At 42.0% G+C, this 14,564-nt stretch overlaps 1 protein-coding gene across 1 annotated transcript in view; it reads right to left on the reverse strand.

The window, feature by feature from the left end:
* mgat4b (alpha-1,3-mannosyl-glycoprotein 4-beta-N-acetylglucosaminyltransferase B) overlaps window positions 1-2,427 on the reverse strand; it is a 196,919-nt gene extending 194,492 nt beyond the window's left edge. Inside the window, exon 1 of the mRNA XM_080745815.1 lies at window positions 2,163-2,427. Within this exon, the coding sequence (XP_080601941.1) occupies window positions 2,163-2,259 (97 nt within the window). The 5' untranslated portion in view covers window positions 2,260-2,427. The remainder of the gene's footprint in view (window positions 1-2,162) is intronic.
* Between the last annotated feature and the right edge of the window lie 12,137 nt (window positions 2,428-14,564).

Raw genomic sequence — 14,564 nt, forward strand, 5'->3', positions numbered from 1 at the left:
ATTTATTCGTCAATTTCATTTGCCGAATGTGTATTTATGGGGCGGGGACCCCCGCTCCTCCTGCCCTGTTGATATTACACTGGCATGTGGTAGTATGCTGCTGAGCAGTCAGTGTATTTCAGATTGAAACAGCCCCAGGTCCCGTTGGAATAAATGTATCAAACAGCCCCTCTGCAATCACGTTTAGCTGTTTGCTTGACTGAATTAATTTGCCCAAGTGCTGGCTGGGCTGCTGGCTTGTAGAGAGGCAGTGAGACGAGGAAACGGTCACAGTCACATGCACGCTCGCGCACACGCACACGCACACGCACACGCACACACACACACACACACACACAGTCCCCCTAGTTAATTACCATCAGTAAGAATCAATATGTGAGAGCACACTCAGGCACTCATGACGAACAGACAGGATGCAGCAAGCCACAGCACGCCTTCCTCAGGAACTTGGCGATAATGATGAGGATGAAGATGTACCGAAAGTAAGGCATGGCAGGAAACATCCTAGGAAAGTGTCACTCTATGTAATGTGTAAATGTGTACAGTATGTGAATGTATCTGCTCTCCTGAAAAACAGAGGGAGCAGCTGGACATGTCCACAGAGGCTGTTGAAAAAGAAAAATAAGCTGCTATATGTGCCCCATAGGGCAGGAGCCTATCTCCTGTTTCTGTGGCGTGAGGCAGCTTGATGTACAAGTACATTCCCCCGTTATGATGTACAAGTACACCCACACAAGTATGTCATAGGGAATCCAAAAACAGAGGCAGCAGGTGGTGCATAGAGGCTGTGGTTCTGTGCGGAGAAAATACACAAATGCAAGCACAAACAGAGAGAAAGTACATCATCTTGTATAATGTAGCCCAGCAGGTGCCATCCAGCTTATGTCCAATAACTAGTCTGTGTAGAGCTGTGTGGACTGAGGTCTAGAGACCATTGTTTTGCTTTCAAGGTGTGGAATATGTGGGCAAAACAGGTCCTACCAGATTTCTCTGAAATGTGGCATCAGGGCTGGTATGGCAAACAGGGTGAGAGAAAGCTGGTATAATTTTAGATGGAGAGAAAGTCAACTGTGGTCTGTTCAAAATAGTTAAATAGCCTAGCCAAAACAGGAGCAACAGCAACAACGACACTATCCTGTGGTCAGAAATGTAACCCACTAGGTGTGTGACACAGGATACTGTGGCTATAAATGGAGACTATCAGGGATCATGTCAGAATTGGGCTCTGAATCAAGACAAATAAAGAGTACACTTTGGTTTGTTTAAACAGTAACAGTTCTATTGAACACTTGGCAGGGGCCATGCAGCATCAATGTCAGGGATGCAACCTGAACCTGGCATGAACTTTCTAGCCATCACACAGTCAGGACAAAGGACTTTTGGCACAATTGAACAGGCACGTCTTGGCTTGCAGAGTGACTTCAAAAGAAAAGTGGTACAGCCAGAATCGTCTCTGCACTCAGTCAGCGCGCAGCATTATTTTGGAACAATTGCTCTAAAAATGATATTGTTAAGCAAGCATCTAAAACAGTCCATTTCTAGGGGATTGTGGGTTGGAAACCGAGCCTTGCCCTATTTGTCAAGAGGATCATTCATGAAATGTTAATTCCGTCCAAACAAGAGTGTGCAGGGTCCTTTCGGGGAGCCAAGTGCAGGAGAAACCACAACACTGTTGTTACTTTGTTTCAATCCAGCACCACACACGACTAGCTATCCTACCTGGTTCAGAAGCGACACAGGCTTTTCGCTGTCTCAGCAGCAGAGGCATGTGCACATTAAAAAATAAAACGTCTTGTGTATGTAGGGCTCGGGCTGGCTATGTATTCAGTGAGGCACGAGGTGATGTGAAGCTGATCAAGAAAGCAGAGGCAGACAGTGGAGATAATGCATGACAAATGTAAATTGAGGCTGTCACTGATACAGGGACCGATGGTCTCTATCTGTGCAGCCTCCAACACCCAAACGGAGCTGCAATCTCTATCTCTAGATTAGGCTACCTCCAACCCAGCACCACTGCGCACAAGTGCAGCACAAGACATTCATACAATCTCCAGACGAATGAGCAAGATATACAGTGTGTAGGCTATACACTACAGTAGTATAGGTATATGCCGCCTGTCCGCACACCCCCCGGCCCCAACGCACAGGCAGGCTTCCCTTACCTTTAGAGCTGCTGAATGCGGTGTACCAGGAGAGCGAGATGAGTCCACATAGACCGAACAATAAGACCGTTAGGAAGGTGCCATTTCGGAGCCTCATCTCCGGGTCCCCGGGCTCATGTCCGCACCGAGGTAGCGGGTGGCTGGGCTCTCGTTTGCACGTTAGCAGACAGACTGGCAGCGGTCGGGTTGTGACTCTTCACGCCTGGCTGTCGGAGTGGAGAACTGAGCGTGTTTGTTATTGCGCGGCGCTGGAGCAGCACTCGCTCGTACGGGGAGGCGTTGTCAGGGAGAAGGGGGCGAGTATTTTTGTAACCTCTCTCTCTCTCTCTCTCTCTCTCTCTCTCTCTCTCTCTCTCAATGATATTCGAGTGGGCGTTAGATTATGATGCATCACCATGCATGAGCCACCAGTAGGCTATTTTCATTTTACAATTAAGCATACCAGCCTGTGGCAGCCTATGCCTCGGCTTACGTGCTCATGTTGTGTGCTGTTGTGATGGCTCGCTAGACGCTGCTGAATCATGATTTCAAATTGGCTGAATAAGAACCACATGACTTAATAGGCTACTTAATTATGTAGGTAGCCTATGTATAGCCTATAATTTAATTTAAAGTTAGGGGACAATGTCCAGGCCGGCCATTCAGCACATAATCCGATTTTTACTTATTTTTGTAGGTCAGTAGGCCTAATAATAATAATTGTAGTAGGGCCTAGTAGCCTTGTAGTTGCGACCGTCAGGGAGCAACTTAGTAGCCTATATAAAAGTGCGTCACGCTGTGACACTTTAGGGGAGCACACACTGAACGCGGACGGCTGCGCAGCGTCCCGTTGCGGTATCGACGCGTGAAATGCCGCGCGGTAACCCCAACTGGATGCGGCGCGCTGCCGTACAGCACATCCATTTCCCCCGGTGGGGAGAACCATGGGAGAACATGTTCACCGCGCGGCAACGCTGGAAAAATAGAACAGCGGCGTATCGGCGCGGCTGCGCACGTCTGACGCCGCCGGTGTGGGGTTAGTTCATTGCAAATAACGGGGCCGTATTTTTTTACGCGCCGCCTCCGCGCCGCCTCCGCGTCCAGTGTGTGTTCCCCTTTTGCTCTCTCACGTAACTCTGCCATACATTTGCCTTGCAACATGATTTCAACTTTAAAACGCTCACGCGACTTTTTCCTGGCCAATAGGGATGAGCTGGTTAAAAGAACAAGATGATGCGCACATCCTTTCCAAGTGCTGGTGCTGGGCCATCAGCTGAAGCCCCGCCCCCTTTACAAGTCTGTTGTTTCCGCCCGCCCTGACGGTCGCTTCTCGCCCTTAGGGCGTCTAATTGGTATAGTAGTAGGCTACGTAGACTAGTAGCATCAGATAAATTACCACTCCTGAATACAGACCCTGTCATTTCTGCCTGGCTTTCAGAGCATTTTTAGCTGCAGTACTACCTTGTCCTGAGTGGGAGGACTGCGCTATTAAGCCAGTTTTGGCCCCACACTCCTCCCCACCTCCTGCTCAGCATGCCTACCCAGTACCCACCCCTCCCCACCCCTCTCCCAGCTCCTCCCGCCTCCTTCTCAGACCTTCCCACCCCTCCCCAACCCCCACTCAGCACAGCAGTAGCAGTATAGGTCCCTTTTGTGATGTCACCAAAGGAACCTAAAATCAGACAGCCCGTTCTGAGACCTGCTTACATAGAGATGCCCATAAACTGAGAAAGACACAATGGTCAGAAATAGGACTTAGTGAGGATAGAAGGTGCTGTTGAGACAAAAAATTAATAAATACATAAATGACAGATATACAGGTTTTGTAGCAATTGGCCTTAATTAGACCTTTACATGTTGTAGCATGTAGATCAGTTGGCCTATCCCCGTCAGATCCAACATTAGACTATAAAAGCCAACATATTATTTGCTTTGCCTTAACCCTATAGGCTATATCTAGGCTGATCTCTTCACTAACGTCTCTCTTCCTGCTCCATGTTTTCAGTTATAGGCCTAACCTAAAGATAATTATGGTAGGCCTATGGCCCGAGATCATCATGGAATTTACATTTTAGACAAGGGGAGTTATTACAGGGCCTTGGTGTATAGGAACGTGTTTTTGTACATAAACCTTGAACCTTATCATTCCTATTCTGAGGGGGAAAAGAAATCTTTGCCCAATATTTTGGGCAAAGGGGTTTGTTGCAGGGGGAAAAAAGAGCAGACAAAGTACTGAAGGTTTGAGGGTTGAGGCAACATGCTGTCAAACAAATGAAGCTATCTATGAAATCTATGAAAAAGTTAATCTGCAACACACTGATACTATAGCAGTGTTCTTCCGAGCACAGGTCTCCTCCAGGACAGGTAGGTTATTGTGGCCTCCTGGTGGCACTATAATAGGCCAATGTGAAAAGGGTACCATGTCTTCTTCGGCCTTTCACAGCAATCGGATGCTGCATTCATGATTTGAGGCATTTTGTTTCCAAAAATGTGTTCACCTACTGGTGGTGTTATAACAGGCCAATGTGAGAATGGAAAAGAGAAAGTATTTGTTCCTCGACTTTGTGGGAATGTGTGTGAAAGATTTCGGAAATCACACACTGCGTTCATAATTTGAGGCATTCCGATCAAATGGACCAATCCTGCAAACTTGACTATAGTCAAGACAAGAGCTGATTTTTGGACAAAATCTGTAGAAGTAGGCCTACTGTCCAAAAATGTGTTTTGCACAAAAAGGCCTCCTGGTGGCGCTATAACAGGCCCATGTGAAAATGTGGGGCAGAGGTTTTGTTCTGACACCCAGGGGAGTGTGCTTGCAGAGTTTTGCTGGCATCGCTGCCAACAGTGTAGAGATTAGCTGTTCACAGACACAGTCTGTGAACACAGTCACCGAGACACACGGACGACGAACAGGGTGCAAAACATTGTCTCGGCCATGCCTTTCGGCCTGTCGGAGACAATTATTTAATAATAACATATAGGCCTAGAGGCCATATAGGCCTGGGCTTCCTCTCTCTCAGTCCTCCAATTGGTGGAAATAAACAATAAATGGGCTAAAGAAAGAAAGAAAGAAAGAAAGAAAGAAAGAAAGAAAGAAAGAAATACAGCTACTGTTTAACTGTATAACTGTATTACCCGTTTACTTGCAAAGTAACTGCTGCTCTAGTCTGAGCCATTTTTGCTGTGAGCCAAACAGCAATGAGTTGGACTATAGTTAGCTACAGTGACCCCTACTGGTGTACTGTAGAGGAGCTCAAGCAAGTGATTTTCAGTGGTGGTTGGATAGTAATGATACATTTACTTATGACTTGTCCTTTTGTCAATCGGCTGCCTATTTATGCAAAACCATCTAGAAAATAATAGTTCAATTTCGTACCTTGTCTTCTGAATGTAAAGTGTCCAATGGCCTACATAGGCATACTTCATTGTTCAGCAGTTTGCCAGTTTCACAACAAAGCCCAAATAACTCAGATAGCTGTGATGTCACAGTGATGTCACAGTGATGCGTCAGGGGAACCACAGGGGAACCACTCTAACAGAATGGGTTTGCCGCTCTGACATCACGCTCTGGCTTCACTGTGATGTCACACTAACAGAATCCCTTTTATGCCCATATATGGAGTTCCCTGATGTCATCAATATTAAGCCCATATCTAACAGGACTTCATATGGGAATGCCCATATATGGAGGCCACATCGGCCACATACCACACTAACAGAATCCATATATGGCCAAGACAGATGGCCAAGACAGCCCATATCTGTGTGGCTGGTTCTACAGACAGGGATCTCCATGTATGGTCATAAAAGGGTATGATGTCAGATGTCATAGACGTCATAGGACTTACACATAACGAATAAATGAGTAAGCATGTTTGGGCTCTCACAGCATATCTCCATATACAGTACATGGATCTCCATATATGGGTACCAGGGGTCTCCATATATGGGTAACTGGTCCGATATACATCACTGGCCAGATGGCCAAGAATGTCGCCCTGAGGCGTCTTACTAGTATGTGAACTGTCACAGCTTGACCGTATCTCTGTCTGTCTCTAACGCCTGACACTGTGGTTCCCCTGACATATTCAGAGCAGTGATCTCCATATATGGTCATAAAAGGGATTGTTTGTATGATGTCAGATGACAGAATCCATATATGGCATATATGGCCAAGACAGATGGCCAAGACAGATGCTGTGACCTCGCTTTTCGCCCTTAGGCGTCTTACTGGTAGCAAGTAGCCTCTGCCATTCTTTTTTCAAGAAAAAGAATGAAGGCGAGAAGTTAAGTCAGTGCCTGCCATGAAGCTCAGGTTGATGTTGAAAAGCTGTGATATAGCCTGATTCATACTTTGTCGCATGACTGTTACTCCAAAAACCTCACATCACGTTGTAAGCCGCCTTGTAGGCCAACAACACCTGTACCCTCGTACAAAGGGGCACCGATTAGGCATAAGTGAAACATGGGGGTCTACGAATCTAGGAGTGACAACGAGGGACACGATCAGAAATTAGGTGAGGGGCACATTGGGAGAAGGATGCTGAAGATGGAGCGGCCAGGCAATTGGAGAAGTGGAAGGCCAAAGAGGTTTATGGATGCAGTGAGAGAGGACATGGAGGTGGAGAGGTGCATTGAGGCAGATGGAAACAGATCCGCTGTGGCGGCCCCTGATGGGAATAGCCAAAAGAAGAAGGAACATGGTTTCTAAGCATTTTCACTGTTTGTACAATCCAGTCTTTATTCCATCATCCTATTGAGTGCTACAGCTCAACAGCACTCTGCTCAGCTGTTGAGAATGCTCATTTGTTATACCTGCATGGGCTGCTTTGTTCAATCTAGTTTCTGTCTCTATGGCTTATTGTGCTTATATTGCTTTTTGCATATTGGCTTCTTGCATTGCTTGGCCCCTGTATCGCTGCTTGCAGCTATATTTTACAATTAATACTGTATTAATGATTACAAATTGATTGAGTGTGCAAGTCATTCCTTTCTAGTTTTTGGCTTCTGCTGTGTCCAGCACCTCATCAACATACTGCTGTTGTGCTCCCTGCCTGCCTAGGTATACCCCATTTCAAATATCTAACATGTAGCCGACAACACTTGCCCGTAGAACAACATAATTATTAATATTGCAGCTATATTTTACAATTAATACTGTATTCATTATTACAAATCTCCACCTTAAAGAACCACCTATTTTAACCTACAATTGGTCCCAACTCTCCACTACTAATTATAAGATGCTCCCTTTCTGTCTACTCAATCTGTCTCAAAGGTGGGCTATGGACACATTGGACAGTTCAGAAACCTGCCAACCGGTGACATCATCAGTAGGCACTGGCAGGTAGGCTCATTTCAAACAAACAAACAAACAAACAAACAAACAAACAAACAAAAAGCAAAACATTTTTAGATATATACATTTATATAACATACATCCCCTTTAAATGAGTATTTTTCTTGAAATGAATGCCTGACTCAAGCAGTTTTGTATAAGTTGCTACCAGCAGCAACACTCAAGCTACTATAAATTTGAATGTATACATTATGCAATCAAATCCGGGGGTAATAGTCCAGAGTGATACTCTGAAAGAGCAACAAATTACACTTTCAGAGTTAAGTGAACACTCTTGATTTGTCTGTGTGCTGGAGATGCTCTGTACCCTCATGCAGGCCAGGGGTCATTACCATGCAGGCTTGTGATGGTCATTTTCGCCAGACTTAATTTTTTTGTCACGGTAATACAAAAGTAGTGGTCAGTAATATTACCAGAAACACATAGACCTAGCCCATAAATATATACTAGTGGACTCCTAATGTGCCATAGTGTCTATGCCAATAAGATACATTTCAAATGATCGTTTTTCTATTTCTGCATAATTCTGAAGTAACCCTGGAGACAGATAGATAGATAGATAGATAGATAGATAGATAGATAGATAGATAGATAGATAGATAGATAGATAGATAGATAGATAGATAGATAGATAGATGGTGAGTGTGAGATATCAAATGTGATCTTAACAAAATCACAGTAAGCTTTAAACATATTCCATCATATTCAAGGGCTTTTGGAGAGAAATGAGACAGCAGTGTCCTTCTGAAGCTCGTTGATGCTTGTTAATGTTATATAACATCAAGGAAATTATGTTTCTGCATTATTTTTTGTTTTGGACGCTAATTTTCCATTTGGTCCTAAAAAACGCTGCTTATCAATTAATCGGTTAATCGATCGATATAGGTTATCAACTATCAATTAATGACTTAATCGATAATTTGCATCTCTAAAATAGATAGATAGATAGATAGATAGATAGATAGTAGATTGATTGATTTCGTACAAACAAAACAGAATGGAAATTACCGTTGCTCTAAAACAAATATTATTATTCTGCTGTTGTTTTAGAACAATGTTAATTAGTATATTATATTCTGACAAAAATACTAACAATAAACAGAGATGGCCCCATTAAAAACTAAAATGGAACAATATTTCAAGTATTTAAAGACTTGTTTTCATTGTCCTAGACTGACATCTAGTGGGAATCTAAAATCCTTACACTAACATGTCAAATGATTACACTAATGTCAAATGACTAATTGGACAGCAGCAAATGTCTACAAATTGTAACAGCTGTAGAAATAAAATAATAATAGGGCCTATGTATTTGTCGTTGTGGCTTTCCTACTATCTCCTCCTCCCATTCTCTCCTACTCTAAGTTCTTCCTTCTCCTGGGCTCCTTGCCTCCTCCCCCCTCTCCTCTTCCTCTTCATGATGGAATATGCTGCAAGTAGTCGCTAGATGTCAGTGTTGTGCTATATGTGTGTCATGCCATGTTTCTGGGCAGACTGCAGAATGTTTATTAGAAAAAAAGCATACTTAATTGGCTAATTAAATAGATATTTTATTCCATTAAGATATGAGTGTGCTTTTTGACTTCTGCTGTGTCCAGCACCTCATCAACATACTGCTGTTGTGCTCCCTGCCTGCCTAGGCTAGTAGCCTACCCCATTTCAAATATCTAACATAGTCGACAACACTTGCCTGTAGCACAACCAGTCCAGTAGCCTACATTGTCTAAAGATGTCTCATCACAGCGCCCATCACTATTACAGCTGTTATACAAAAGTAAAATATCATTGTACAAAAACATACAGCAGTTTGTCTTAAAGGGGTGTTTGTTTGTTTCTGTTTTTGAATGTTAATGAACAGATGAATCCTGTACACATAGGGAAGGCCAACATGGTCCAAGGGAGAGCTGCTTTTGGAGATCTGTCCAACTTTGCACACAAGGGTGGATAACACCATCTAAACCCCTGATAACCTTTACAATTTCACAGACCCCAAGTTGATCATTTCTTCCCAGACCCCAGTGTTAATTTAAACTGACTGTTATTTGTATAGGCTACTATAGAGTTCATGAAAGTACTCAAATATTTTAATTAGGATATAAGTAAAAGTATCAATACTGCAAGTCCGGAATTCAGATTTTACTTGAGTAAAAGTACAAAAATGTACTTAGTGTTTAATGTATGTTCTGTAAGAATCTACAAGGTAACTAACTAAAGTTTTCAAATAAATGTAGTGGAGTGGAGTAAAGATACAATATTTTGATCTGAGATGTAGTGGAGTAGAAGTGAAAGTATTGGAAATAGTAAATACTCAAGTAAAGTACAAATACCTCAAAATTGTACTTAAGTAGCCTACAGTACTTAAGTAAATCTACTCCACTGAGCATAACACCACTGATAGAGTTGCAATTGCCTCTAACCTAACATAAGCAAGCAGCTTTGTTCTAACATGAGTAGCCTATGTGGTGCAGGTACAGTTTTGGACCAGTAGGTGGTAGTAGGCCTACTCTCACACACAGGCTGTCTCAGAATGCAACCATAGACTGAATCTGATTATAATGTAGCCTATGTTTTGATTGAATTAGCCAAAGTAACAAATAACTGAAGCTGTCAGATAATTGTAGTGGACTCTGAGTTGTAGTGGAGTAGAAGTATGCTACCCAAAAAGTAAAGTAGGCCTAAATGTACTTCCAAATAGTTCTTAAAGGTGATACACCATGAAATTTCACTTTTCCTATTTTAAAACCTTTTTTTGGGGTCCCACTAGCACCTTCTATCCTCACAAAGTCCCATTTCTGACCGTTGTGTCTTTCTCTGGTTTTAGGAAGGCGGAGGTTAAAAGCATCCCACGGGTTCTCAAAACAAGCTGTCCAGATTTGCTGCCGTTGATGACGTCATCGACGGCCGTTTTTGAAGTTTTTTTTTTTTTTTTTTTTTCTCAAAAAGATTTTAAGGGGGGGGGGGGCGCAGTTCAGGCCAAAGGTGGTACTGCAGCTGAAAATCCATTCGAAAATGAGAGAGGCTCTCTAGTCAGAATTTAGCCTCAAACCTTTTGAAAAACGTGTTTTGGGACAGAAACAATATGACATAGGCCTAAATACTTTTTAAATGCATGGTGTATCACCTTTAAGTCCAATACTTGAGTAATGGTAAATGGTGTATTTATACAGCACCTTTATCCAATGTGCTTTACAGAGATTGTGCATTACATTCATCATACACTGATGGAGGAGGAAACCATGCAAGTCACCAACCTGCCTGCTCATCGGGAGCTATTAGGGGTTCTGGGTTCAGCGGTTTTGCTCAAGGACACTTTGACAGCAACTCGGGGGGAGCCTGGGATCGAACTGGGAACCTTCCGGTTGCCAAGCGTCCACTCTACCCATGTCCCATGTACTTTCCCACCACTCCTTTATAGGGGCTGAGCTACCCTAAAAGTTCTGATCCTAGAATCAGCCCAGGTCAAACCAACAGCAACAGCAATCATGCTAAAAGTCCAACAGGCAAATGACAAAAAACAGGTAAACCTGTGGTATGGTACACTAGTCTAGACATGTTGTCTTCTATAAGGGTTAGATGTCTCACACACATTCCTTCCAGGTCAGAGGTGAGGCTGATGATCCCAGACCCAGACTGGAGCCATGATGATGCTTCACTCTGCTCCAGATGTATGAAGCTTCAGGACTGCAGAGTCACACTCATTCAAACACATCTTAGGATGTTTCATGGATGCTGGTGGACACATGGTGGAGTATAATATGTGCACCTCCATGGACAGAGTCTCTTTGTTAGATAATTTTGGTTGTAGTTAATATCATATCGTTTGAATTCAATAAATATACAGTATATATTGTGCCACTGTGTATGTCACTGCTAGTGGAAAAATACAGAGAGATACCCTACGTGTCTCTGTCTTATTGTTATGATCTGAGAACCAATCAAAGAGTTTCACGGTTATACTGTAATTCATATATACTATTGTTCTCCACCATATTGTAAGAGAGAGAAAGCTGCAACCATGGAATTGCATGCTGACTGTTTTTGTCCTCTTGTCTGCTCTCTCCAAATACAACAATTTAAGAATAGTCCGGCCTCCGGGCTGTCTCTGAGTTTTATTTTGCTGTGAAATAATTCTTCTGGTTATGGATTTATTGAAGCATATTTATTTTATTTAACAGTCTTCTGTTGCCAGGGCTTGATGCTTGACCAGGAGGTAGTTGAAATAGCACTTCAATTCAGGATTAAGTGTGAAACTATGGCCAAAAGTATAGGGATACACAAATGAAAATAGTGTATCACTATCGCTATTAAGCCCATTTTACACTGGCCCAACACCACACCACTAGGTCTGGGCTAGGCCAAACGGGGCCAAACACTTAATAATGACTGATCACCCACTGACTTTTCATTTAGACCACCAGGTAGTTGTAATACATGATAATAGATTCTATTGTGTTATAATTACCGCTATAATCTATTATAGTGTATTATAATTATCATAGTATTACATTCATACTTTATAGTGTATTATAATCACAGTTCTAATCCATTATAGTGTATTATAATTTATAGGATAGTTGTAATACAAATTTATATTGTATCATAATCACAGTGAAAAGGGTCAATTTGTTTCTTACTGGTAGGGGTACTTTTGTGTAATGGAAAATGTAGATATTTTTGTGTGGTGTGGTGTGGTGTAGTGTGGTGTGGTGTGGTGTGGTGTGGTGCTAAAGCTGCAGTCGAAAAGGGGCTATATGCAATATCATACAAAGCTCTACATGACACATCTATCACCTCATATAGAATACTACATAGACGATTAATAATTGATGTTAAGACTTCAATGTAAGTCTGCAAATATAAAGCAAGATATGAGGGGCCTTTTAGGACTTAGTAACGTGACACTTTTACATATATTACTGAAAAGCTTACATTCATGAACTGAAACACATACAAATAGTCACATTTTTGGTGTAAAACGTGTGGTCACGGGTCGTAAATGTTGCCACAGGTAGACTGACTACGCTGACTTTAGTTTAGACTGAAGCTGATTTAGTTATAATAACACACTGAAGACGTTTTATTGCAAACACTGTCATCACAGTATGCAACTCTGTGTTATATAGGTGAATGATGGCTGCTGTTGCTATACTATACCTGTGTTGGGGCCATCAGACATGGTCCTGGTGTCCAAAATGGCCTTCTTAGACAGTGGTTCTCAACCTCTTCAGGCTGTGACCCCCAAAATAATCATATTTGAAATGTGGACCCCCCAAAATAATCATATTTGAACTGGGGACCCCCCAAAATAATCATATTTGAACTGGGGACCCCCCAAAATAATCATATTTGAATTCCACTGTGTTCAATTGGACTTTTTCTGTCCCTTTTCTGATTGGACAATATATAATGTATTTGAGGATTGGTCAAGCTTCATGGGACATCACAATCACAATATACTGTATAATACAAGTAGGCAACCACACTTGCAATTTCCCAGAATTGCACCTTTAGTTATTATTATATTCTGTGAGCAATCCACCAATGTGCCCTCTTCAATTTGCAGGTAGATTAGGTATGGAGACATCTGAGTTTCTGACATCATCATGTTTCATATAGGTTCATTATGACCATGACTAATATAGATAGACAGTGCATTCATACATTTTCCAGAGTCCATGAATTGCAAAGTCATATTTTTTTTACAGTTGTTCTTCTAATTCCAGCATCCGAGCAGGATATAACACTGACCATAGGCTATGTAAACTGTGATTACCCATTTTCTACAGCAATACCAGGAAATGAATCATTGGCAGTTGCACTGTTATGTTGTCATAATCTAAACAGGGTTCTAGTTATCTTATCCCTTCTTAAAGTTAGAATGTTTTATAGCTACTTCCTAACGTATGACGTCTTGATAAATAGTCTTATTAATGGGATATTTCACTTTCAAATCACTTTTGCTGGTGTCCGGCCAACAGCAGCAAGCCTACGAGCCGCCCGGCCCCCAGCAGCAAGCCTACTTGCCTATTAGTAACACCTGAACTGAGTTGACTGAGTGAATACACTGTGATTGTAGATGGCCTTTAAAAGGCACCCACCCAGCGGCGTAGCCAGGATTTACCAACTGGCTATAGGCCTGACACAATGTGGGTGGGCACAGATATGAGCTTGTACATGTCATCGGCTATTTTAAAATAGCGAACATTTAAATATTTACATATTTGTCATTAAAGTGGACTTCCAAAGCAATATGGAGATGTTTTAATTTTAGAAATCGCTTCATAATTGACTAAGCTATGATCAAATCAAACTGTGGTGTCTTTCTTTGCTGCGCATCACCACACTGCACAAAAACGAAATAGGTGGGCTTATAGGCCTCACAGGCCCACCCATGGCTATGCCGCTGCACCCACCCCAGTCTGTTTGTCATTTGTTTGGTTCCCTGTTTATCTTGAGTTATATGTTTAGTTTGTTTTCCTATGTTTCATGTTTCCTCTTTCGTTGATGCATTAATTATTTGAAGTAAGTAGGCCTACTTTGTTTGTTTGTGGATTTATCATGTTGTTACCTTCCCTTAATTAGGCCTATATGTAGACTATTTTGACTGTTTGCATTCTTTGTTCCTTTCCTTTATAGTTTAAAATCATCACTATACCAAAAGTTTGCCAACCTCACCATAGTTATCATCCATTCACCTGAACTGCCATAATAAATCTCAAAGATTGTATCCATCTGGTCATGGTCCAATTCTCTAATACTCTGTATCCTGATGCCTGAATATTATAGGCTACTACCCATCAAAGTAACATCAGCTATTGAGCTATAACAAGACCTGTATGACGAAATCTAATTTTATAAGAAAATATTTATTTTCATTTCCATTTTACTTTCATAATTTCTGTTGCAATAGCTTTATTGTAGGCCAAATTAAAATACCACAAAATAATGGATTTACATGAGCAACCACTCCGCCCACATTTATTGTTAAATGATCAGGTGGTGCCATCTTGGGAGGTTTCACTTCAGCTAACCTATTACTTTCAATGGTGTGACGTCATGTTCTC

The sequence above is a fragment of the Nannobrachium achirus genome (genome assembly GCF_963921795.1).
Source record: "Nannobrachium achirus genome assembly, chromosome: 17".
Taxonomy (NCBI): domain Eukaryota; kingdom Metazoa; phylum Chordata; class Actinopteri; order Myctophiformes; family Myctophidae; genus Nannobrachium; species Nannobrachium achirus.